Genomic DNA, 24,853 nt, shown 5'->3' with positions numbered 1-24,853 from the left:
ACATATTTAACAACTATTTTTTTGTTCCTTATTTTTCCTAAAAGCAACCATTTTCCTACAAACTGCCACTACAAATCTAACTATTTATTTTTTATAAAAAAAAAATCTCTCTTCCTTTTCAACTTTTCTACATTCATCTCTCTTACTCTTAAAAATATAATTAGATTTCCAAGTAGAAGGGGATGGGAGTATTTACATTGGAGAAGGAAAATGGATCAAATAAGGGGGAATTCTTGGATTTATAGGGACTGTATGAAAAGAATAATACAAGAGCTGAAAAGCAATAGATACCAGGAAGGGCTTATACAACAAAATTCCCTGGAATTATTTGTTCTCTCAATTAATCTAACAGCAATATGCAAAAATAACCTAATAATAGCAAATGATGAAAAAATGAGGCACACAACAAAAACAACTATTCCTTTGTTTTCCAGAGAAGCCTGATTCTTCTTCACCTTCTCAATCTCAGATCTGCAAATACAAAAGACAAGCTTTTAGTTTTAGCCTCTTCCACCACTACAACACTTTTTCAACTGACAACATTGCTAAGGTGACTTTATTCTTTTCTTTTCCGGAGGTAAAGAAAATGGTACGGTACATAGGAGGCTGGTCTTTCTCAACGTGGGAGCTCATTTCCAATAATAATAATAATAATAGGTACGTAACATTTTTTAATAAATGTCTTCTCAAGTATGACTAATTCTGAAGTTGTCATGCTGAGAAAACAAAACTAGTTTTATGATGGATGAATTTTGTTGGTCAGGATATATGTAACAACAGCTTGGAGAGTAGGAAACATAATAAATAAAGAAAACAGAAGAAAAAGGGAAAAATTGTCATTATTAGAAAACATCTTTATTGTATTGAGAAAAAAAAAAAAGAACTGTTTGTGCACAGTGGTTAATAGTATTTTTCAGAGCTGTTTGCATGCAGTGATTAATAGCATTTTTTTGAAGTATAGCTGAAGCTTATGATATTTTAAAAATTTAGAAAAAGCAAAAACGAGAGGGATAAAGTCAAATACATTTCGGTCCTGAGCTTTCAAAATGTCTATTTTGTTCCCTATAGTTAAAAAAGTGACTACTTTAATCCTGGTTTACAAAATTTTAACAAAAATTTTACATTCTCTGATTAAAAATACTTCCCATAACTCCCTTTTTGAAATATTATTCTATGCACTTGGTACAACCCTCAAACTACCATTCTATGCACTTGGTACAACCCTCAAACTACCGCATAAAAATAGTGTTTTGATAAAAAAGAACATAAGACCAAATTATAAGATGAAAAGTGTTGGTCAGATAAATGAACAAATAGGATTTAAACCAAAAATACACACATACACAGACTGACACACACACAGATATATATATATATATACTCATGTCAGGTTTCTATTAGATAATTTATTAAAATATTAGATAAACGAGCCAAAAAAACATTTCTCACTGTGGTGGTGGTTGGGGGGGAGGGGGCACAACACAAGAGAAAAGTCAAAACCTGAGAATAGCATTATGCCTTTGCAGACCATCCAACTGCAAGGAAACAATGGACTTCCAAGAAATGAGATCACGAACATCTTTATCCTGCATTGACAACAAACCAATGTTAATGAATTGGCATTGTTATCAATAGAAGACGTATTGAAAGTACAAGAGTGTGACATACTGTGCTTTCCTGGATATTAAGAATACTTCTTATATCCTCTCGGACCTTCTCAATGAGTAAATCATTATTTCCTATATCTTTGTCAAATTCTTTGAATATATTCCCATATTTGGAAGTTAAGTCCTCCAGATACCGCTCCAAAACAGATAAACTCAGGTCTAAAGAACGAACTTTCTGTGTCAGTATTTTGAGAACGGTGTCACCAGGCATTCGGCCAGGTTGTTGATTGCCAGTTTGTTGATGGTGCGATTCTTCGACTGGATCAGGTATATTACTTTTTGAAAGTTCTGAAATCAAATCATCGCTTTCTCCTGTAGTGAGAGATTGCAACTCTCTATCATGTCGTCCTTCATCATTGGATCCGGGCTGGGAGGAAATTACTCTCTTATCAACAGTAGCTTCATCTGATATAGAAGGTTTATGTTGAGCAGATACTAGATCCTCCAGCATCATCTCAACAGCATCCATTCCGTAAACTTCAACAGTGCTGAGTGTGCAATAGAATTCTGAACCATAATGGGTAAGAAAATTCAACTTTAGATATCTTACCCATTTTGGGTCCTTGAGAGCGAATCTATGAGCATGCTTTGCATTTGGAGCAGTGAAATTTCCAAGCTTGAACCAAAAATCTGTTGGATAAACCAAACTACCATGTAGCTCAAATTCCTTCAAGTTAGAAGAGTGGTGCTCGAAATTAGCAATTTCAATTGTAACTACTAAGGTTTCTTCTGAAAGTTCTATGACAACGAATTTCTCTTCAGCAGAACATGGATTTCTAAGGTATTTATCCTCGTCCCTGCCTAAAACATTGGAAGCTCCCTTTGCTTCCTTGTTGAAAGACAAGACCTTTGCTCCCTTTGAAGCCGAAGCATAATTATACTCTGCACCACCTGGTTCTACTCTATGAATAGTATTTCCAGCCTGGCCAGTTTCAGATTTACTCCTGGATGTATAGGCTCTGCTTTTGAATTCTTCAAGGCCCAGTAGCACGGTATTTGACGAGATATCTCCCTTGAGAGAGTCACTTTCAGATTTCACACCAGGGCTAGAGGTCTCAGCCTCAGGTGACCTCGCAGCAACTCGTATATCACTACTCCTCTCTTCACTTGAAAGTATTTCATTGTCAGAACCACGGGTTGTAGCATCATTTGAGCATGAATCATTTAAATGACTGGTAGAATCAGTTTCTCCCTTTGGAGATACATCCAAAAAGTCAGAGTCCTTGTTATTTTCAAACTTAGATTCATTTGAAGTAGATACACCAGCAGGATGTAAACCCGATCCTTCTAAGATTCAAAGAAAAGAAGGTTAGAGATAATCAGTAATGCTAAAAAATCTGGTAGATAAATCATGAATGCGTTTTGATAAGAAGATAAAATATGGTGTGAGACAAATCACTTATAAATTTCAGCCCTTATAGCCCATCCTGACAGTGTGGTCAAATGTTACTACATACAATATCCTCAATAATTTAGAAAATCTGTACTAAAAAAAATATATATATATATAATAAAAAAATAATAATTTAGAAAAACCTTTTCTAATATTTAATTTTAGCCCCTTTGGCCAGTACTAACAAAGCCAAACCATTTAAGCAGTTTAAAGTAAAACAAACTCTAAACAAAGGAAACAACTTAAGCAATTCAAAAGAAAACAAACTCTAAACAAAGGAAGCTAACTTTGGATACTCCATTAAAATTCCCAATAAGAAGCATTTATCTAAACCAAATATAATTTCAGGAAACAAAGTATCTTGCAGTAGGATTACTTTCTGTCCACATTGACACTAGCTTTGTATTATTATGCTTGAACTTCGTTAGAAAAGAGTTGCCTTTTGCCGATTATGATTTTATTACTTACTGTTATGAAAAACTAGCAAAAAAAAAAAAAAAAAAGGAGAAAAAATAATCATATGAGATTATATTTCCCAGCTGTTTTTCCTCAGACAGCAATTTAATCAAATGTCCAAGCATGAATACCAATACGTGTTGTTTCTTTATTTGAGTGCAATTACAGAAATATACTTTGTCTAATCCAACAAAATAGAGCAACAAACTTAAAATTGGAATATTAGATAAATCAAGATCTTCAACTTGCCGGCGTTATGAAAATTGACAACCCCATTATTACTAAAACTGACTTCAGAATTTTAAATGCAATACAATGGGAACAAAAACAATCTTCAAAACCAACGAATTGGGAAATAAAATAAGGGATAAGAGGACGGCCCAATTACTCCAAATGTTTTGAAGAATCCAATTATACATGGTGGGAAACACAGGCAGGGAGCAGCCAACCAATAGAAAACAATTGAAAACAGCAGAGTAAGAAATCACAAAAGGAAGGTGTAAATGTGTAAAGGGATGGTGTAAACCATTTAAATTCTTCCAAATTCAAACAAGTTCTCACCAAGGATATCAAAATAATTTGATCAAAGCGTACCTTGGCAGCCATCCCCACGGCTGAACCATAAGCTAAAGAGGAAGATAAGTCCCCACAGAATAAAAACCAAAGACAGAGAAACTTTATACAAGTGATTTCTTCCACTGGTAGGCACCTGAACAGCTCTTCTATTACACAGAAGAGCTCCAATCCGCCTCCGCATTGCACATCAATTCAAATCACTGATTGATCAACAACCAGAAAATAATGTTCCCTTCCCTGCATCAGAAATGGGAAACGAACCCTCGTCACAACCAAACCCCAACACGAAAAAGAAAATAATATTTCACAACAAGAGAGCCATTTCCGCTTTCATACAAATCCAACCCTGAATTTCACACCCAGAGGAAATGAAGAGAGAGCAAACAAAGAAGCAGATCTCACTGAAATTCCCACGATCGAAGTTCCACTCAATTACCCAATACCAGATCCATCTCAAACCAAAGGCAACAAGAATATAGCAATGCCCACAACGTGAATCACAGATATCTAATCATCTATGTACTCAGAGAATTGAGAATTAGAGGTAATCATAACAAAAGAACAGAGGACATCAATGGCAAACCTAGTTCCGAAATCAGTCTTGGAAGGAAGCTGAGAACCAAACGAAATTTCAAACTACAACCAGAGAAATTTCCAGATTCAGTTTCAAAAGAGATTAATAATTGAGATCAATCGGAAAAAAGGAGAAGCAAGCAATTAGGGGAAGGAAGTGCGATGAAACGGCGCAGTTTAAGGCGATGGTCCGCGTGGTTGCCTTGTCATTGAGGAATGGTCAACCATTAGAATACTGTTTCCTTCTTTGTCGCCATTATCAAAATTAAATTAAACAATGTTTGCTTCATCCGGCGAATGTCTGCTTTCTTTAATTATACTTAAAGCTTTTAACGGAGAAGAGAGAGAGAGAGAACCTGAGTGTTGATCGATCAGTGTTCTTCGCCTTGAGAATTCCGATCATTGAATCTGTTTCAACGATTTACAACGGCGAAGATCAAGTAAACTGTGATTTGCGAGGAAAAAAGTTATCTCCAATTTCGATTGTAACAGGCAAAAAATTCTTCGCTTCGTTCATCATCGATCCGTCTGTGTCTAGAAATACTTCCGCTTCTTTTCTTTGGATTCCGATTTATATCTGAATTTTTCAATCTTAGCTTAGGTTATTAGTAGTCCATTTTACCTTCAAACTTTTAGGTTTATTAATTTTAATTATTTTTTGTTAAACTACATAGAATGCATAGATTTTTTTTCTCTCTCTCTAATTCAACAATTACAAGAGTCGAAATTGAACCGACCTTTGAGTTGGTATTAAGGTAACTCATTATTTGGAATCTAGAATTTTATAGGATTTTTTCTTTTTAGCAACTAATGATACGAGGAAAAAAAAATAAGCAACTTAATTTTGGGAGGAAGATTACAAACTCAAAATTATCAAATCTAGAAATGTCACTTGTTACAAGGAGAAAGAGAAGATCCAGTGAAGTGAGAGAAGATCGGGGGAAGAGCCAAGAGAAGGCATAAACCAGAAAGGGGGTTGGTGCTCGGCGACCCAAGCCGACCCCTCGGCCTACTAGTGGTCGGGGGTCGAGAACTCTAGAAGACCCGACTCGACTGTGATGCCTGCCAGCCCGAACCCATCACATCCCGACTCTTGATCCGACGACGGGCCCATAATAAGATACATTGGCCCAAATAACCAGATTTCCTAGATGTATCAGGATTCGAATTCCACAATCTCTAGAGGGATCAAGATTCAACTTCTATAAATAGGGAAGTAAGCAAAATCCTAAAGATATGCCTAAATACTCTACTCTCTATACTCGACTACTCCGATACCGACTTAAGCATCGGAGCCCGTGTGGCAAAAGCCACACTAGTCTTAGTGCTATTATGTTTTGCAGGTCACGTCCTTTAATTGTAGAAGATTGGTGCGAATTTGGCGAAATCCCAAGAAGCCAAATTTCTGTATCAATAATTGGTGCCGTCTGTGGGGACGACTAAGATCTAAAAGCCAACAATATGAACTCTGGAGAAATCAACGACATTACGACTACGATTGTCATCCGAGAAGAGGGATGAACTGAGGACGAGTCTTACGCGATGAAATTCCGAAGGAGATAAGCTCACGAGTTTTAAGACAGGGAGAGCAACATGGCCATAACCCTAATCAGATCAACGAGGATGGACGACAAGGTCTTGACGGTGAAGTGAGAATATGTCATGCCAGTAATTCAACATCTACGGTAAGTGACCACTTAACCACCAGAAGGATGGGAACAGATCACGTCATGAGATTAAATCACGCAACCGGTTTGATACCCTCGACAGAGAACGACACAATCGACCGCGATGAAAAGGCCAACCCGAGCCCTGGTCATCACATGGAATCACCCACCCGAGATAAGGAAAAACCTACTGAAGATTTAGAATCGATCATTTTAACATCCAAAGGCAACGAATTAACCAAGAACTGCTCTGATCCGAGGAGATCTAGGGATAAACAAATCGACATGGATTATGAAGGCTCCCCTTTTCTGATATAGACGAGGAAAAAGCAAATCAACAAGTTCTGGGGCAAGGCCCAAAACGAACGAATCAACAAATTCCAGGACAGATCTTGGGTAAGATAAGTCAACCCATAAGAAGAAGAAGAACTGCTCAAACCCGATGAGGTCTAAGTTAAAACAAGTCTACGAGTTTTGGGGCAGGACCTAGAGCAAGCAAATCGACAAGTTTCAGGACAGATCTTGGATGAGGTAAATCGACGAATTCTAAAATAGGTTCTGGGAGAAACGAGCAACAAATCCCAGAATGGAGAAAGCAACTTGATGAAGTTCTAAGGCATCCAAAAGACAAACTGGCTACTGTGAAAAGTCAAGGGAATGTATCAAGAACACAACCCTCATTTTGAAAAACTCGAACAACAAAATGAAAAGGCAACCTACACCCATCCGAGGTCCATGGAAGAACAAAGCTACTGCAAAGACCTGACAAGCGAACTACATAACTGGTCATGACCAGACTCTAGGGCCGAATCCAAGGCATGACTAGGTCCAGGGCATGACTAGGTCTCAATAGGGGTGTTCAAAAAACCCAACAACCCGATGGACCCGTGGTTGGGTTGGATTAAACATTGGGTTGGGTTGGATTGGGTTGGAAAAATCCCAACCCGACTGGGTTGGGTCGGGTCTCGGGTTGACCTTTGAAAATCTCGGGTTGACCTGACCCAACCCGATATCTTGTAATTTTTTTTAATATATATATATATATTAGTAATATTATATATATATAATAATTATTAATTAAAATCTTACATTTTTGGGTTAATCTCAACCATCCATTTCAATTAAATATGAACCATCAATTTCAATTTCAATTCTAGGGTTTCATCATTTTCATCCTTATCATTCTCTCTAATCTCTTCCTCTTCTTCGCATCTTTATCATTCTCTCTCTAATCTCTCCTCCCCGCCGCTCCACTTCTTCCCGCCGCCGCCGCTGCCGCCTCTCCTTCATTTCGAAGTAGGTAAGCTTTCATCTTTTGTTCTCTGTTTGTTTTTTTTTTCTCTTTTGCTTTATATTTCATTATATTTGTGAATAAATAGGAAAAAGAAAGCAATCCGACGACCCAAACCGACCCAACCCGAAATTTTTAGGTTGGGTTGGCCAGCATTTTTCAACCCGTTGGTTTCCACATATTGCCAACCCGAAAATTCGGGTTGGTCCCAAAAACACCCTCAACCCAACCCAACCCAACCCAACCCGTGAACACCCCTAGGTCTCGACCGAGGAAGTTTTTGCCGACCAGATGTCTTTTGTCGACCATGTCTCTACTGTCGACCAGGTGTCTTCCACCAACCAGGCCTACTTCGTCGACTAGTCATCTTCCACCGACTAGGTCTTTTCTGCTGACCAGATCTGATAACTGCACGACAGCAAAAGTCAGCAGCACGTAGCAGCAGGAGTTACATGGAAAGCCGACCCGATCTCCAGAAATTGTGTTCGGCAAGGAGAAGTCACTTAGTTAGCACGAGCAGATAGAAGAAGGCGACATAAGGGAGAACGACAAGTCTTGAAGTACTTGAGAAAGTTTTCATTTGATACCTTAAATAAAACATCCTCAAGTGGGGGCCAGGTGAGTAACAATGGTCAATGAACTCGAACTGTGACAGACCTAGAAGTAGGCCGATAAGCTAGAAGCAGTCAGTGAAACTGGGGAAAAGAATCCTAAAGGTGCTGAAAAATGTATGCGTACAGGCCCATCAAGGTTGAAATAGAAAGCAGGCAAACCAAATCAATCAAGGAAACCCAGGGTATAAAACCATTTGGGAAAAGCCAAAATAGGTTAGAAACCTAGGGTATTGATTAAACTCTGGGTAAAAAACTGGCAGAAGTCAAATATGTTAGAAACCTAAAAGTAAACCTTGGGGTATAAAACCATGCGCAAAAGCCAAACAAGTTAGAAACCCAAAGGTGGTACCGCTGGCCCAGCTAAAAGTTAGATCACAAGGCTAAAATCTAACAGTTAAAACTAACCGTATAGCATAGCCCATGAGACTTGATTGCAGCCAACTATGTCAAAATATTATGGAGCTAGGAAGACCAGCCCATGAAACGACAACCGACAACGAAAGAAGGGTATCGACTAGACTCAAGGTATAAAACCATTGGCAAAAGCCAAATAGGTTGGAAACCTAAGAGTAAACCTTAGAGTATAAAACCATTGGCAAAAACCAAACAGGTTAGAAACTTAAGAGTGGTATAGCTAGCCCAACTAAAAGTTAGATCCCAAGGTAAAAACCTAAACAGTTAAAGTTAACTGTACGGTAAAGCCCAAGAGACTTGACTACAGCCAACTACGACAATAGTATGGGGGACTAAGAAGGCCACTTGACTACAGCCAACTACGACAAGAGTATGGGGGACTAAGAAGGCCAACCCGAGAAACGACAACCCAAAGCGACAAAAGGGTAAAGGGGCTATTCCACAAAAATAGTCATCCATGAAACGACCAAGTGCCATATACTCTCAATATAGAAGCCTTAACATTTTGCTCATACTTATTGCCTTCTACGTTGAGAGTGAGGGCTACTATTATAGGGAGAAGAGAAGATCTAGCAAAGCGAGAGAAGATCGGGGAAGATCCAAGAGAAGGCACGAACCAGAAAGAGGGTCGGTGCTCAGTGACCCAAGCCGGCCCCCCGTCCGACTAGTGGTCGGTGCCGAGCACTGCTTGGTGCCGACTAGGGCTCGGCGTCGAGACCTTCTCAACCCTCCGATTGAGAACTCTACAAGACCCAACTTGACCGCGAGCCTACCGGCTGTTGGTTCAATGTATGTTACCAATTCTTATACGTGCAAGGGTACACAATCGTCGCAGCAAGTAATAAAAAGTTCGAATCCACATAGACTAAGTACCAAACACTCAATAATTACCTAAGAAATCACTACATTAACCTAACTAATTTTCTTTTACTACATATGCGAGAATAAACATCGACGCAGGAGTTTTAGATATCTTTATAAACGCATTTAATACTCGCCAAAACTACCAAACATAAACAACAAACAACTAACTTCTTATAAACTGAGGGCGTAAGGGGGAGAGAATCGTAACTCTTTCTGGACTACTCTAACGATTCTACAGCATTAATGAAGTGAAGTAGTGGTCAAATAGACAACATGCTTTTCCAAACATCCCAGACTTTCTGCTATTAGGGTTTTTAGACAAACAATAACAGCATATGCGAATGGTTTATAACCAAGCTACGTGGTTATTCTCCCTAAGTTCCCACTCTCTAACTCAAATAGAATCTAGCTCGAAATGAAGTTTTTCGCTCCCTATTACATTTTTCCAAAAGTTAATAAGGAGATATTTCAACATGGTGATCAAGCACATTGAAAATAGATTGATAAAACAACTTCAACTCAAAACACACTATCATTAATACGAAACAACAAGGTTACAGCCCTTGAAACGAGTTCACTACATCTCCCCCTTACACAAGGTGATTAACTATGCAATGCCATAGGGGATTCAAGAAAAATAGGAATGAAAATAATACAAAGAGTTTAAAAGATGAAGAGAGGGAGCTGAAGGTCAGCTCCCAATAAGAGTTCATGGTATCTGTTCAGCAATGGTTTCTCTGAGCCTCCTTCTCCTTTTGACTTCTTTGAACAGTTGGAGAGGTTTTCTTGAAGTGAGGGTTGAGTGATTGCAAGAATGAATGAGGTTGTGTATTGTGTGTGGAGGCTTCTCTTCTTATTGGCATTTATACCTCCCTCCGTTTTTAGGGCAACAAAACAAGCCCTATGGGGCCTAACTCTCACTTCCAGGTGAAACCTCTAGTTACTGTGGTAATTTCCGTTGAGAAGTCTTTTCACTGCCAGCTTGCTGCTTTTTGTCTCTTTTTGGACCCGATGTTGTAGCATCATCAAAGCTGCAGCAAAATGATCAAAATTAGATCATTTATATAAATGCTAGCATTATAAAGGAGAAGTCTGACTTCTTTGCTAATTTAGGTACAACTGAGTAAATATGGGGGCTATATGAGGCTATCTTTAGCTATCTTATGAATTTTAGACACAAATAACTCTTTTTAGGAGAGTTATCATACCCCCAAACTTGACCTATTGCTTGTCCCCAAGCAATACTAACTCTTCTCTTTCAAAAGTTAGAAGCTGCTAGCCATGCGTCCCAACCATTCTCCTACCTATCTAAAATTCATTACTGTGGTAAGTGTTTCTCAGATTGCTCATGCGCTAGCTCATAAAGGAAACAAACAGCTCTTGCACTAGAACTAAGGTGCTTTATTCACACTCGACAATCTTGCTTCACCTTCTCCCTTGGCAACTTACAAAAAATCCCCTCAACCTCCTTTCAAAGGCTCTGACTTCCCTACCCAACTGCTGGCCAACTAATGCTCTCTAGGGTAGCTATGGGCTACTAGCCATTCTGGACCTTGCAGCCCTTTGAAATGCTTTTTTTTTTTGAATTAAGAGCTAAATTACTAGGCCAAAGATTTTTCATAGGTTTACAAATGAGAAGCATTGTCCTCAATGCTTAATCAGAAAATAAAGACAAGGCTCCCCCAAACTTAGGTTGAAAATAGGAAAGATAAAAATGGTGATTTGAAGAATTTCCTATCTTAAGTGGTTTTAAAGGGGTGAAATGGTTGCTTATTTTCTAAGGACATTGGCTAACTAACATTGAAATTTGGCTTTGGCTAAGTTTCTAGAGTGAGCAGGGGATACTTAGTAAGGCAACACCACCAAATACTACTTAAAAACACCTTAGAGGGAGGACAACAACTAGATTTATCCTTTTATTAACAGCACAAGAGTAACAATCCTTAAGATTTCCACAGACCAGTCATTTTAGACAGAAAATCGAAACAGCCAGACATATATAAGCCAACAACTCCAACTGCCTATCATTCTCATTCCTTTTCTAATATTTCAATAGGCTGACTAAAATCTAAGTGAAAGTAACATTGAAGCAGGTAAAACACCTTGAACTACTTTCTAACAGAGCACTAATGAAACAGGCAAAATGCAGCAAACAGAAACTAACCTAACGGAATTGAAAATACAGGAAAGTAAAATTGACAGGCATAATTGGAATTTCATCAAGCGGGGGAAATCAACTCCCCTATTAATCCTCTTCTTCTTCACTGGAGTCACCCGCAGGCTGAGATGCTCCAGCATTCTCTTTTTCTTCAACAACAAACTTGTCCTTCGGGAATTTTGGGAAAAGCGGAAATGGGCAAGAGAAATTACATATCAGGGCCTTTGTGAATGACGATGTCTCTGTCTTTGGCATAGTTCAGATAGGCTTGCTACTTTCGCTCTATGGCTGCAACAACTCTTGAAATGAAGCTTAGCTGCTGCAATAGGCTGGCCTGCGTATTGGAGACTTCTTTGAGCGCGAAAACGATATTCCCTCCTTGCTTGATGTGCTCTACTGCCTTCAACCTCTCAATTGCAGCTTCGTTGATCACCCCTTTGTCCTTCAATGTTTGATCACAGTCTTCCATCTTGACCCCCAATAAGATGCAAAGCTCTGTGATTAGATTCGGGAAGAATAGGTTGCCCCGATTTCTCTTCTCAACCCCCGTAATCTCCTTCTCAATAAGTTGCCCCACATCGATGCTAAGCCCTTCCATGATGCAGAACAGGAGGAGCACACTCTCCTTGGTGATGGAAGTGTCATGCATTGTGGGCATGAACTTACTCTTCAGCAGATGTAGTAGAAATTGCTTACTGCAAGTGTACGGGTCAAGTTTTAATAAAGGTGGTAAGTAATTACCGATATCGTCCACAGGATTGGGTTTCTAGTCACTCGAGTACTACGAATATTAATGTCCAATTTTATCTAGAGAAACAATCAGGAATTTCTTTTGACACACAAAAGATAAAATAACAAGGTGAATAAAAAGACTCTAAAAAAACTCTTATGGAGAACGGGTCTTAGAGAAATGATTTCACCAATTGAACCTACAAGCGGACAAATTAAACATGCCGAGATTGAATATGTAATTAATCTACAAGTCAAGAAATCAAGAATCATAAAATTCTCTCCCGAGCACAATTTATTCTCCCACTTATTAAGGAACCAATATCCCTATTTAGTTTCATTATTAAGTAGGGTCTTAAGTCTTAATCTTTTAATAACCTCTAAGATAATTCTAAATCTCCCGATCTTAAAACTACCCTAGTCATGCATTCAGGTTCCAACTTAAACCACCTCTCCCGAGCATAAGATTCAGATTTAGCAACAATTAATCCGTGATCAAGAGATTAAAAGCATTAAGCAAATAAATGCATGAATAGATTAAAAACAAATCAATCAAGACAAATGTTAATAAATCCAACTCATAAATCCAATGGCTACGTCAATCCCTAGAACAAGAAGATTAGCTACTCATGTTCACGAAAATACAATAACATCCAACAAAGAATTTCATAATAAATCTAGAAAAGATAAGGGAAAGGAGAGAAACTACAGCCGTAGTGTCGATTGACCGTCTCCGACTCAATCTCCACGATCACGAGCCCTCAAACATCGTCTCCTCAGCCTTCTTGCCTCAAACCCCGAGCCAATCCTCTCCAAAATCCCTTTCCCCTATTTCAGAATCTCCCAAAATTCCCCAAAACGGCGCACTCATCTTTCTATTAAGTTAGGGCATCGCTACAGTGCCATGGCGCCATTAGGGAGCGGCATGGCGCCGTCCCAGATTTATGACGGACGTGCAAGTTCGTAGCGCCATGGCACTACAATACAGTGCTGCAGCGCTGCTTCTTCGGGATTTTGCTATCCATTCTGACCTGTACGCGCGCCATGGCGCTAAATGATGGCGCTGCGGCGCTGATGTGGTTTCAACAAGCTCCTCTTTTTCGCTCTAGTTTCCCTCAATTGATCGCTTATGCTTCAATTCTTTCTAATAGCTTGATCCTATAAAAAACATCAGTTATGCACGTAAATAAGCCACAAATGACAGAAAATTGTTAAATGATTTCTACCTGAATATCATGAAATGTGGTGTATAAAGTATACTATCAAAATACCCCCAAACTTAGCTTTTTGCTTGTCCTCAAGTAAACAAAACTAGTTTATGACCACTAAAGCCAAGCAGACAACTGACACCTAAAGCACGCTCATCCCTGAACATCTCGCAACTCAATATGCTGACTCCCTTTTCTAAGCCCTTTCAACCTTTTAAGCTGCAGAAAAAAAATCGATAAGTCAATCATGCATCCTACGAGATCATTCCAGATGACAATTAAGAGGTTAAGTAGTGAACGAAATATTTTTAAAAAAATAAAACTCAAGCATCTCATCAACTTCTTGAAATCAAAAGCAAAGACTCAACACTCTTATAGGATTTCACTCCAATCTCTCAATATATTTTCAAGGTGTTTTAACTCTCAGAATCAGAACAGAGCACATTATTACCATAAGCTTGCGAGTGAATCAAATCTGCCCTCTCAAATATGAATTGAATGCACAAAATCAAAGGGACTTTGATAAAGGTTGTAATGGGGCTTAGGTAAAGGTGAGATAAAAGGAATTTAAGAGGTTCAAAGTCAAGACAAAGGAGATATTAAGTTGCATGCTAACTACATGACGTGCTGAAGCCAATGAACAATGAATACAATGCACCATCGAACACTAACACTCCTAAGGAAACACAAGAATTATTGCTCTTTGGAAGATAATTCTCCAAATGTTTTTCTCTACATTACTCAATGAAGAAGAGAGAATACGCTTATGAAACTTTTTTTTTCTATTTCTTTTCAATAAGACTATTTTTCTCTTTTTCACTGTATATATATATTTTTTTTCTTTTTTTTTTCAAATGTTTTTCGCTTACAAAGTTGGCTTGAATCGAGACAAATTAAAACATGCAACTTTTCCTTCCTTGTCTTGACACTGGTAAAAAAAATATGGAGGATAATATTTGAAACAGGCCTCAGGGTTAATAAATGTGTTCAATCCAAGAAAAAGAATGGCAAATTAGGCTCAAATATGGCTCTCTAAAGGAAAATATAACAAGGTAGGCTCTTTAGAAGTCTCAAATTATGGGTAAACATAAATTGCCCTTATCATCTTAAGACACCAATTCAAACAAGTGGTCACAAAATGCATTCACTAGCAAGTTCTAGAATAAATATGCCAAGTTCGATCACACACAAGAATGAAAATTGAGCAAGATGTAATGGATTGCTCTAAGGCTCAAAAGCTCACTGGGTATGTAAATAGTGTCAAGTCAATGGCAATTTTCATTCAATAATCCGACGAGAAACCATCATAAAATTTTCAAGAAGGAATACAACAACATTCACACTTAACTCTTTCGTGCATAAGGAAACCACTCAAAAAATGCATTCATAACCCACCAAAATTTCAAGGATATTAATCAGAATTCAAGGTTTCAAAAAGGAGATTAGCATATATGAATCAGAGTAAACCTATCGTCCAAATATAATTATTACAGACCAAATTCCACTACCCCCAAACTTAAATGTTACATTGTCCCAATGTAAAGAAAAAAACAATGCAATCAAATTAAAAATAACAGTCCGAACAAAATATGAGGGAGTAGAAGGAAACTGCCCTGAATGACGACGTAGAGTCACTGGTCCTCGTCCTCAGTGGATGAATCATGAAATTGTGGAAGTGGAGGAAGAGGTTGCGATGATTGTTGAGCCTGAAAGCATTGAATAAGATAGTCAAATTGCAGCCTCTGGTTCACCTGAAAACGATGGAACCGGTGTGAAAGATGGCGAACTTCCTCCTCAAGTGGTGGGGGGCGCGCTGCTGTGGAGGTGGGTCGACATGGACTTCCGGTTGTTCTTCCGCATGGTCTTCAATCTCCATAAGGGGCTCCCACCCACAGATAGACAAAATGTAATTCTTGTCCATCACACTTTTGGGACCCAGCAATGTCTCCGTGGGGTCACAAACAACACCAACCTTCTTACAGAGGCTGGTTATCAACATGGGATGAGGAAGGCCACCGGTTGTTGTACCGCGTCTTGCATGCTTAATGCTCTGCTTGATAATCCGCCCAACATCAATAGACTTACCGGTAACAATGGCGTATAGCAATATGGCCCATTCATTGGTGACGTCGCTCATGTGGGTCACTGGGAGTAGCTTTGAACAAATAAAAGTGTGCCAAACCTTATTGTGAACACTCAGATCTGCAGATTTGAAGGTAATGGCTTCACTGTGCCGCATTTTCCATTCAGCATTCGGGCGGCATAAACTCCGAAGGATCTGATCCATGTCAAGCTCCTCACTAGCATACCGATTATAGTCGTCCCGATCAAAATTGGGAAGCTCAAAAAATTCATTGATAGAGATACTGTTGAAAGCCACGCTCCTTCCCCGGACAAAAGAAATATTGGACCCCTCCTGGATATTAGCATAAAATTCACGAACAAGGGGGACCACGACGACATTGGGCTGCTGAACAAAATTGACCCACCTTCTAGAAACAATATTCTCATACATGCTCTGTTGGTGGACCTCATCAGGCAATAGGCCCCGTTCCTGAATAAGACTTTTATGGGCCGCTACAGTAGAGAACCAAGTGGATACCTCCTCATTAATAAATTTTTTTTTATCATATGAACTAGAAGAGGAGGCACCACGACTCGTTTTGGAGCCATAACAGTACAAACACAACAATACGACAAAAACGCTAGAAAAGTACTGATGCTTCAAAATGTTTCAACCCAAGTGCGATAATCTCAATAAATACAACAACAGCCAAATATCAGTGTATATATCGGCCCAAAACAACAAAATCTTACTTGGTTGGGAAGAACGTGTGGATTTGACAAAAACCCACGACTTGAACGCCCAAAATCGCTCCAAAAGAACACACACTCCTGAAATAGAGGGTAGAAACCGTGAATCGAGGATGAAATCAGCTTAAGACGGAGGAAAATCGAGCAAAAACGGAGGGAGAGAGGCGGAAGAGCGCTGCGGCGCTTAGGGTTTTCGAAAACAGCTGGAAACGGTGGGGCGAAATCTGGGTTTAAAAACCCAGAAATCACGACAGCGCCATGATGCTATAAGTGAGCGCCATGACGCTCTGCTCTCGGGAAATGCTGTTGGGCTAGGCGCTGCAGAGCGCTGTAGCGCCCTTGAATGCGCCATGGCGCTTCCATGCGTCCAGCATGCGTGGATTTTTTTTTGTTTTGTTTTGTTTTCCTACACAAAGAAAAAAAAACAAAAAAAAATAAGAATAAAAGAAGTTAGTAAGAACCTAACAATAGAGAAAAAAAACAAAATAAAATAAAATAATAAAAAAAAATAAAATGAAACTCAAAGGGAAGAAATATATGGGTTGCCTCCCAAAAAGCACTTTATTTAACGTCTGTAGCTAGACGGTATAACTATCGATCAATTTGGCTCATCCAAAAGAATATTATCAAAACTTCTCTCTTCCGTGCAAAAGTAATGTTTGAGTCGTTGCCCATTGACTTTGAAAGATCTTCCATCACTTGCTTGTAATTCAATGGCACCATGTGGAAAAACAGACTTTATGGTAAAAGGACCTAACCATCGAGATTTTAGTTTGCCCGGAAATAAACGTAATCGAGAATTAAATAAAAGAACCTGTTGCTCGGGCTCAAAAGATCGATGCTGAATCATCTTATCATGCCACTTTGTTGTTCTTTCTTTGTAAAGCTTGGCATTTTCGTAAGCTCGACAACGAAATTCTTCCATCACATTTAGTTGTAAAAGACGTTGCTCCCCAGCTTTTTGAAGGTCAAAATTTAATTTCTTGATGGCCTAATAAGCTCTGTGTTCCAATTCCACCGGAAGGTGACAAGCTTTCCCAAACACCAACCGATACGGTGACATACTAATTGGAGCTTTGAAAGCTGTTCTGTAAGCCCATAATGCATCTCCCAACTTCAAAGCCCAATCCTTTCGGTTTGTTTTGACTGTTTTCTCCAAAATCTGCTTGATTTCTCTATTAGAAGTTTCAGCTTGACCATTAGTTTGAGGATGATAAGCTAAAGAAATTTTATGTTTAACTCCATACCTGGTGAGCATCGAATTAAACAATTTATTACAGAAATGCGAGCCTTCATCACTAATAAGCGCGCGTGGAGTGCCAAATCTAGTAAAAATATTCTTATGCAAAAATTGTAACACTACACGTGCATCATTCTTTTTCGTGGCCACAGCTTCAACCCATTTAGAAACATAGTCAACAGCCAATAAAATATAAAGATACCCATGCGAAGAAGGAAAGGGACCCATGAAATCAATACCCCACACATCAAATAATTCTACCTCTAAAATAGCAGTTAAGGGCATTTCGTGACGTCGAGAAATATTACCTGTTCTTTGGCACCTGTCACAAGTCTTTGCAAAAGTATAACAATCCTTAAAGATGGTAGGCCAATAAAAACCTGATTACAATACCTTAGCAGCAGTACGAGTAGGTTCAAAGTGACCGCCATAAGGTGAGGAGTGACATTCGTGCAAAATATTATTGATTTACTCTGTTGGTACGTACCTTCGAATGATTTGGTCAGAACAAATTTTGAAAAGTAGAGGTTCGTCCCACAGGTAATGTTTTACATCATGCAAGAATTTTTTTCTTTGATGAGAGTTGAGATCTGGTGGTAATACTCCTCCTGCAAGAAAATTAACAAAGTCAGCAAACCAAGGAATACTAGACTCTACCTGATACAATTTCTCATCAGGAAAATCTTCTGTGATGGGGAATGTTTTGGGGTTGTCCTGTTCAATCCTTGACATGTGATCAGCTACCACATTTTCACAACCTCTCCTATCCTTAATCTCAAAATCAAACTCCTGCAAAAGAAGAATCCATCGAATCAGGCGAGGTTTTGCATCTTTCTTATTAAATAAATATCGAAGAGCTAAATGGTCAGTATGCACAGTCACTTAAGTGCCTAACAAATATGGCATAAATTTATCAAAAGCAAAAACTACAGCAAGCATCTCCTTTTCTGTGGTAGTGTAATTTTGTTGTGCACTGTCAAGGGTCCTACTTGCATAATAAATTGCTCTGAAAAATTTATCTCGTCTCTGGCCCAAAACTGCTCCTACTGCAAAGTCACTAGCATCACACATAATCTCAAAAGGTTGACTCCAATCAGGAACTACAATAACAGGTGCAGAAGTCAGTTTCTCTTTTAACATATTAAATGCTAACAAACAATCATCAGTAAAAAGAAAATGAGCATCTTTTTCAAGAAGATTACATAAAGGTTTTACAACTTTGGAAAAATCTTTAATAAAGCGCCTGTAAAATCCTGCATGTCCTAAAATACTCCTAACTCCTTTTACATTCATTGGGGGATGAAGTTGTTCAATTGCTGAGATTTTAGCCCTATCAACTTCCAATCCCTTCTCAGAAACCTTATGCCCCAAAACTATCCCTTCTGTGACCATAAAATGACATTTTTCCCAATTCAGAACAAGGTTAGTTTCTTGACAACGCTGCAAAACACGAGAAAGATTATGGAGGTAAGTGTCAAATAAAGAACCAAAAATAGAAAAATCATCCATAAAAACCTCCATGATGTCCTCAACCATATCAGCAAAAATAGCCATCATGCATCGCTGAAATGTAGCAGGGGCGTTACACAATCCAAATGGCATTCGCCTAAAGGCAAAGGTACCTTAAAGGCATGTGAATGTCGTCTTCTCTTGGTCCTCAGGAGCAATCACAATCTGATTATAACCTGAATAACCATCAAGAAAACAATAGTAAGGATAACCTGCTAATCTATCAAGCATCTGATCGATAAAAGGGAGAGGGAAGTGATCTTTTCTGGTGGCCTTATTTAATTTTCTGTATCAATGCACACGCGCCACCTAGTCACCGTCCTAGTAGGGATGAATTCGTTTTTGTCATTTTTTATTACCGTCATCCCTCCTTTCTTTGGCACAACCTGTACAGAACTCACCCAAGAACTATCAGATATAACATAAATAACCCCTGCCTTAAGGAGTTTTAAAACTTCGGCTTTTACCACATCCTTCATAGCTGGGTTTAATCTCCTTTGATGCTCAACTGATGGTTGAAAAGTATCCTCCATTAAAATTTTATGCATAACTATCGAAGGACTAATACCTTTTATATCAGCAATAGACTATCCTAAAGCAGATTTATGAGTGCGCAAAATTCTCAACAATTTTCCTCTTCTACTTGGCTCAAAGAAGCAAATATAATAACAGGAAAAGTAGAAGGCTCACTAAGAAAAGCATATCGAAGATGAGCAGGTAATTGTTTCAATTCAAGGGCAGGAGCTTTCACAGGTTCATCAATGTTTTCATTAAACTCCATCACATCAACTTTAACATTTTTATCATGAATAATTGGTAATCGATTAAGAGCATCATGATAAAAAGAAACCTCCTGATCTAATTCCCCTATTTCGTCAATATCAGAACCAAGCATGCATTTTTCAAGGGCATCAACAAATGAAACAAAAGATCTTATTTCAGCTACAGTGGCATCAACAACATCTATCCTATGACATGTACTTACCTCCTTGGGATATTTCATGGCACGAGATATGTCGAACACAACGGCCTCCTCATTAACTCTCAAAGTCAACTTACCCAATTGCACGTCTATCAGAGCACGTCCAGTCGCTAGGAAAGGTCGTCCTAAAATTATAGGAATCTCTGAATCTTCTTCCATGTCCAAGACCACAAAATTCGCAGGGAAAATTAATTTGTCAACTTTGACGAGAACATCTTCAATGACACCTCTGGGATAAGTGATAGATCGATCAGCTAGCTGGAAGGATATTGTAGTTGGTTGCACCTCTCCAAGACCAAGTGTCCTGAAAACAGACAGAGGCATCAAATTAATACTGGCACCAAGATCACTTAAAGCCTTATTAAATGATGAACTACCAATAGTACAAGGAATAGTAAAACTCCCTGGATCTTTCAATTTCTGTGGTAGTTTTCGCTGAAGGATTGCACTGCACTCCTCAGTGAGATTCACCGTTTCATAAGCCTCTAATTTTCTTTTCCCAGTCATAATGTCCTTCATAAACCTCACATAATTTGACATTTGTTCCAGCGCATCTGCAAAAGGAATATTAATGTGAAGTTTCTTAAAAATTTCTATAAATTTAGCAAATTGAGCATTAATCCTTTTCTTTTGGAAACGTTGAGGATAAGGTAAAGAGTTAGGAAGACTAGAAGCAATAGAACTAGTAGGCTTGTCAGCCTGTAGAGTAGGAGTGGCCTCCTTTACAACTTCCTCCTTATTTTCCCGTTCCTCATTTGTGATGACTTGTTCTTCCATTTTCTTCTTTTCAGGCCCCTAGAGCTCCTTTCCGCTTGTCAAAGTGACGGCTTTGCAATGTTCTCGTGGGTTAACTTCAGTGTCACTTGGAAACTTCCCTTTCTACATAGTGTTCAATGTGGATGCCATTTGCCCTATCTGCACCTCCATGTTCTTGATGGCAGTTGTGTTTCCTTCCAATTTAACTTCCATCCGTTCTACCTGATTTTCAATCTGACTAGCTCGACTTCTACACTCATTGATGAAAGCCCCAAGTAGATCCTCAAGGGAGGATTTCTTTTCAGCTGGCTGAGATGTAAAACCTGGTGGAGGTTGCAAAATATTCCTGTTGTTAGCATAAGAAAAATTTTCATGATTCCTCAACCCTGGATGATAGTGTGTTGGCAGCGAGCTTTGTTGCTGATTTCCCTTGTAGCCAAAATTTCTATTATTGACATACTGAGCTTACTCGATGGTTGGCTCATAGTAAGAATATGTATCTGCTGCTGCCACCAACTCTTTTGAATGAGAAGTTCCTGGTCCTTTGGCATTCGATCTCTCACTAGGCCATTGGAAACTATTGGCTGCCATGTCCTCCAATAATATGTAAGCATTCTCAGGTGTTTTGGATAATAAAGTGCCTCATGCTGCAGCATCCAGTATAGTCCTTGTTTGTCCATTCAATCCATTGTAAAACATCTGAATCTACAGCCACTCCGGATAACCATGCTGTGGACATTTCCTTAGAAGCTCCTTATATCGCTCCTAAGCCTCAAACAATTTCTCATAATCATATTGCCTGAATGATCCGATCTCTGTTCTAAGTTGAGCTGTCTTAGTAGGTGGGAAAAATTTTGTGAGAAACGCATGAACCATCTCCTGCCAAGAATTAACACTGCCTGGTTGCAAAGATTTCAACCAATCCCTTACCTTATCCTGCAAGGAAAAAGGAAAAAGGCGTAAGCGAATAGCATCATCAGTTACTCCATTCATCTTCACAGTACCACAAACATCTAAAAACATTGTCAAATGATTGTTTGGATCCTCTGTGGCACCGCCCCTAAATGTATTTTCTCGAACCATCTGGATGAGGCCAGGTTTCAACTCAAAATTGTTGGCATTAATAGGCAAATTGGTTATGCCAACATGATCAGGGAAGTTCGGTCGACAGTAATCTCTAATGGTCCTTTGGTTATTTTGTTCTAATTTGGGTGGTTCTACAGGTTGAACAATCGGTACAGGTGGTGGTGGATCCATCTCCGCAGTCGTCTTCTTTTTCTCCTTTCGATTTCTTTTACAGGTTTTCTCAATTTCAGGATCAAAAGGGACTAAAACTGCGTCTTTGTCCTTGCGTATACAAATCAACCCCCTAAAAAAAAAAGTAAAGACACAACAATTAAAAACAACTCTAAAGTAACATCAAACAAATTCTCCACAGTATCAAGTGAAACTAAATAATTGCCAATCCCCGGCAACAGCGCCAAAAACTTGTAGCAGAAATTACTTACCGCAAGTGTACGAGTCAAGTTTTAATAAAGGTGGTAAGTAATTACCGATATCGTCTACTGGATTGGGTTTCTAGTCACTCGAGTACTACAGATATTAATGTCCAATTTTATCTAGAGAAACAATCAGGAATTTCTTTTGACACACAAAAGATAAAAAACAAGGTGAATAAAAAGACTCTAAGAAAACTCTTATGGAGAACGGGTCCTAGGGAAATGATTTCACCAATTGAACCTACAAGCGGACAAATTAAAAATGTCGAGATTGAATATGCAATTAATCTACAAGTCAAGAAATCAAGAATCATAAAAGTCTCTCCCGAGCACAATTAATTCTCCCACTTATTAAGAAACCAATATCCCTATCTAGTTTCAATAACAAGCAGGGCCTTAAGTCTTAATCTTTTAACAACCTCTAAGATAATTCTAAATCTCCCGATCTTAGAACTACCCCAGTCATGCATTCAGGTTCCAACCTAAGCCACCTCTCCCGAGCATAAGATTCAGATTTAGCAACAATTAATCCGTGATCAAGAGATTAAAAGCATTAAGCAAATAAATGCATGAATAGATTAAAAACAAATCAATCAAGACAAATGTTAATAAATCCAACTCATAAATCCAATGACTACGTCAATTCCTAGAACAAGAAGATTAGCTACTCATGTTCATGAAAATAAAATAACATCCTAAAACGAATTTCATAATAAATCTAGAAAAGATAAGGGAAAGGAGAGAAACTAAAGCCGTAGTGTTGATTGACCGTCCTCGACTCAATCTCCACGATCACGAGCCCTCGAACATCGTCTCCTGAGCCTTCTTGCCTCAAACCCTGAGCCAATCCTCTCCAAAATCCTTTCCCCGATTTCAGAATCTCCCAAAAGTCCCCAAAACGGTGCACTAATCTTTCTCTTAAGTTAGGGCATCGCTACAGCGCCATGGCGCCATTAGGGAGCGCCATGGCGCCGTCCTAGATTTGTGACGGACGTGTAAGTTCGTAGCGCCATGGCGCTACAATACAGCGCTGCTTCTTCGGGATTTGGCTATCCATTCTGACCTGTACGCGCGCCATGGCGCTAAATGATGGCGCTGATGTGGTTTCAACAAGCTCCTCTTTTTCACTCTAGTTTCCCTCAACTGATCGCTTATGCTTCAATTCTTTCTAATAGCTTGATCCTATAAAAAACATCAGTTATGCACGTAAATAAGCCACAAATGACAGAAAATTGTTAAATGATTTCTACCTGAATATCATGAAATTTGGTGTATAAAGTATACTATCAAAATAATGCCAGACATTTGCTGTCGGCTTATTCTTAGGCGAGGAAGGGATGTCCTATTCTGGGACGATTTCTTCGGGTAACGGGCCGGGTTGGAGGGGAGACTTCTCTGGGGCTTTTTCTGGTGACTTTTCTGGCGAAGGAAATGGTGTCAGTTCTTGGGGAGGGATAGGTTTCTTACCCTTCCTTGCTTTCGTTTTAACTCAAGGCATAATGGGATGACGTTGCTGACGAATTGTTGGCACTGTAGAAAGCCTAGGGCTAAGCTAAAAGGAAAGGACAAGGCGCTGAAAAGGAACCGGGAGGGAGGGTAAAGAGTGCTAGCACACAATTAGGGTTTCAACCTTTTGGGCGGCGATGGACTTTCTTCAAAAGTTAGTCTCTTAAATAACCAAACCATCAAATCTCCTCATTAATGCACAGATAATACCCAACTACATTTTTAATCGCTTTCCTTCTTTTTGTAGTTTTTTAATTTAAAAAAAAACTCCCACGCTTTCTGTCTTTCCTAAAAAAAATGCCCGATAACTTTCCAAATGTGGGAGGGTAATAAAGTCCTGAAAAGAAATCGATTTTATAACCTCTGAACCACGATTTCTTTTCTGACGAATTTGCCTAGTGCGAGCAATGATTGATTTTCTCTTTCCTCCAACTACTTTTCTTCTTTTAATCCAACTCTATTTTTTGTAACCATTTATTTATGCTCTAGCATCAACAAAGTTGACCACATTTTCCTCAACTTCATCCCTTCTGCTTTCGTATTTTCAGCTGCTAAATAGGAGTTTTTGTCCCCTACCTGAAACAAAAATCAAACAAAATGCCTCAAGTTAACACAATTCTAAATGCTACTGTATTATATTATCATTAGTCAACTTTAACATTTATATGTGAAAATGCCACCATTAGAAATTACATTCAATAATTTGGTACTTTAGGATTTTGAATAGGATCGATTTCAAATGGTGTGTTTTTACTTAAATTTATTTTTTTAGGATTTGGTAAAATTTCAAAGAAATTACTTATTTAACATTGTCATATTTTAATCAATCAAAAAGAAATTTAATTATATTCATTTAATAAGATAACAAATTTTAAACTATTTCTCAAATTTTGAAACCACAGAATTTATAACCATTGACAGTGTGAAAGGAGATTGT

At 38.7% G+C, this 24,853-nt stretch overlaps 2 protein-coding genes, 1 non-coding gene and 1 pseudogene across 6 annotated transcripts; 1 reads left to right on the top strand and 3 right to left on the bottom strand.

The window, feature by feature from the left end:
• Positions 1-211: 211 nt before the first annotated feature.
• LOC111012102 (SUN domain-containing protein 4) lies at positions 212-5,241 on the bottom strand. Of its 4 annotated transcripts, XM_022286138.2 has the most exons (6): positions 5,022-5,241; positions 4,676-4,728; positions 4,111-4,329; positions 1,669-2,954; positions 1,501-1,586; positions 212-471 (listed from the first exon to the last, which is right to left on the bottom strand). In XM_022286138.2, exons 3-6 carry the CDS (start codon positions 4,271-4,273, stop codon positions 240-242), a joined length of 1,767 nt encoding a protein of 588 aa, XP_022141830.1. In that variant the 5' UTR covers positions 4,274-4,329; positions 4,676-4,728; positions 5,022-5,241; the 3' UTR covers positions 212-239. The 4 variants fall into 4 exon arrangements, with proteins under 4 accessions (XP_022141830.1, XP_022141831.1, XP_022141832.1 ...); XM_022286139.2 differs by lacking the exon at positions 4,676-4,728; XM_022286140.2 differs by lacking the exon at positions 5,022-5,241 and having other exon boundaries at positions 1,669-2,951; positions 4,676-4,959.
• A 12,909-nt stretch (positions 5,242-18,150) lies between these two features.
• Positions 18,151-22,189, bottom strand: LOC148208297 (uncharacterized). The gene has a single exon (XM_088119466.1). It carries the CDS (start codon positions 20,930-20,932, stop codon positions 19,796-19,798), a length of 1,137 nt encoding a protein of 378 aa, XP_087975592.1. The 5' UTR covers positions 20,933-22,189; the 3' UTR covers positions 18,151-19,795.
• LOC148208296 (uncharacterized) lies at positions 21,377-23,377 on the bottom strand (annotated as a pseudogene).
• LOC148208298 (small nucleolar RNA R71) lies at positions 21,633-21,739 on the top strand. Its single transcript, XR_015789147.1, has one exon. It is a non-coding gene; the product is annotated as a small nucleolar RNA R71 (small nucleolar RNA).
• Positions 23,378-24,853: the final 1,476 nt, after the last annotated feature.

Source organism: Momordica charantia (genome assembly GCF_013281855.1).
Source record: "Momordica charantia cultivar OHB3-1 chromosome 11 unlocalized genomic scaffold, Mcharantia_2.0 BLBB01000011.1, whole genome shotgun sequence".
NCBI lineage: Eukaryota > Viridiplantae > Streptophyta > Magnoliopsida > Cucurbitales > Cucurbitaceae > Momordica > Momordica charantia.
The sequence above is the reverse complement of the archived record's forward strand: the minus strand, read 5'-3'. Positions and strand labels throughout refer to the sequence as shown.

Excerpts from the sequence above, each read along its gene's own strand:
- LOC111012102 (XM_022286138.2), bottom strand. The coding sequence starts at position 4,273 with ATGCGGAGGCGGATTGGAGCTCTTCTGTGTAATAGAAGAGCTGTTCAG. Across the intron at positions 2,955-4,110 it reads CCGTGGGGATGGCTGCCAAG|AAGGATCGGGTTTACATCCT; the intron begins GTACGCTTTGAT and ends TTTGAATCTTAG. Across the intron at positions 1,587-1,668 it reads TTAATATCCAGGAAAGCACA|GATAAAGATGTTCGTGATCT; the intron begins GTATGTCACACT and ends TTGTCAATGCAG.
- LOC148208297 (XM_088119466.1), bottom strand. The coding sequence starts at position 20,932 with ATGGAAGAACAAGTCATCACAAATGAGGAACGGGAAAATAAGGAGGAA.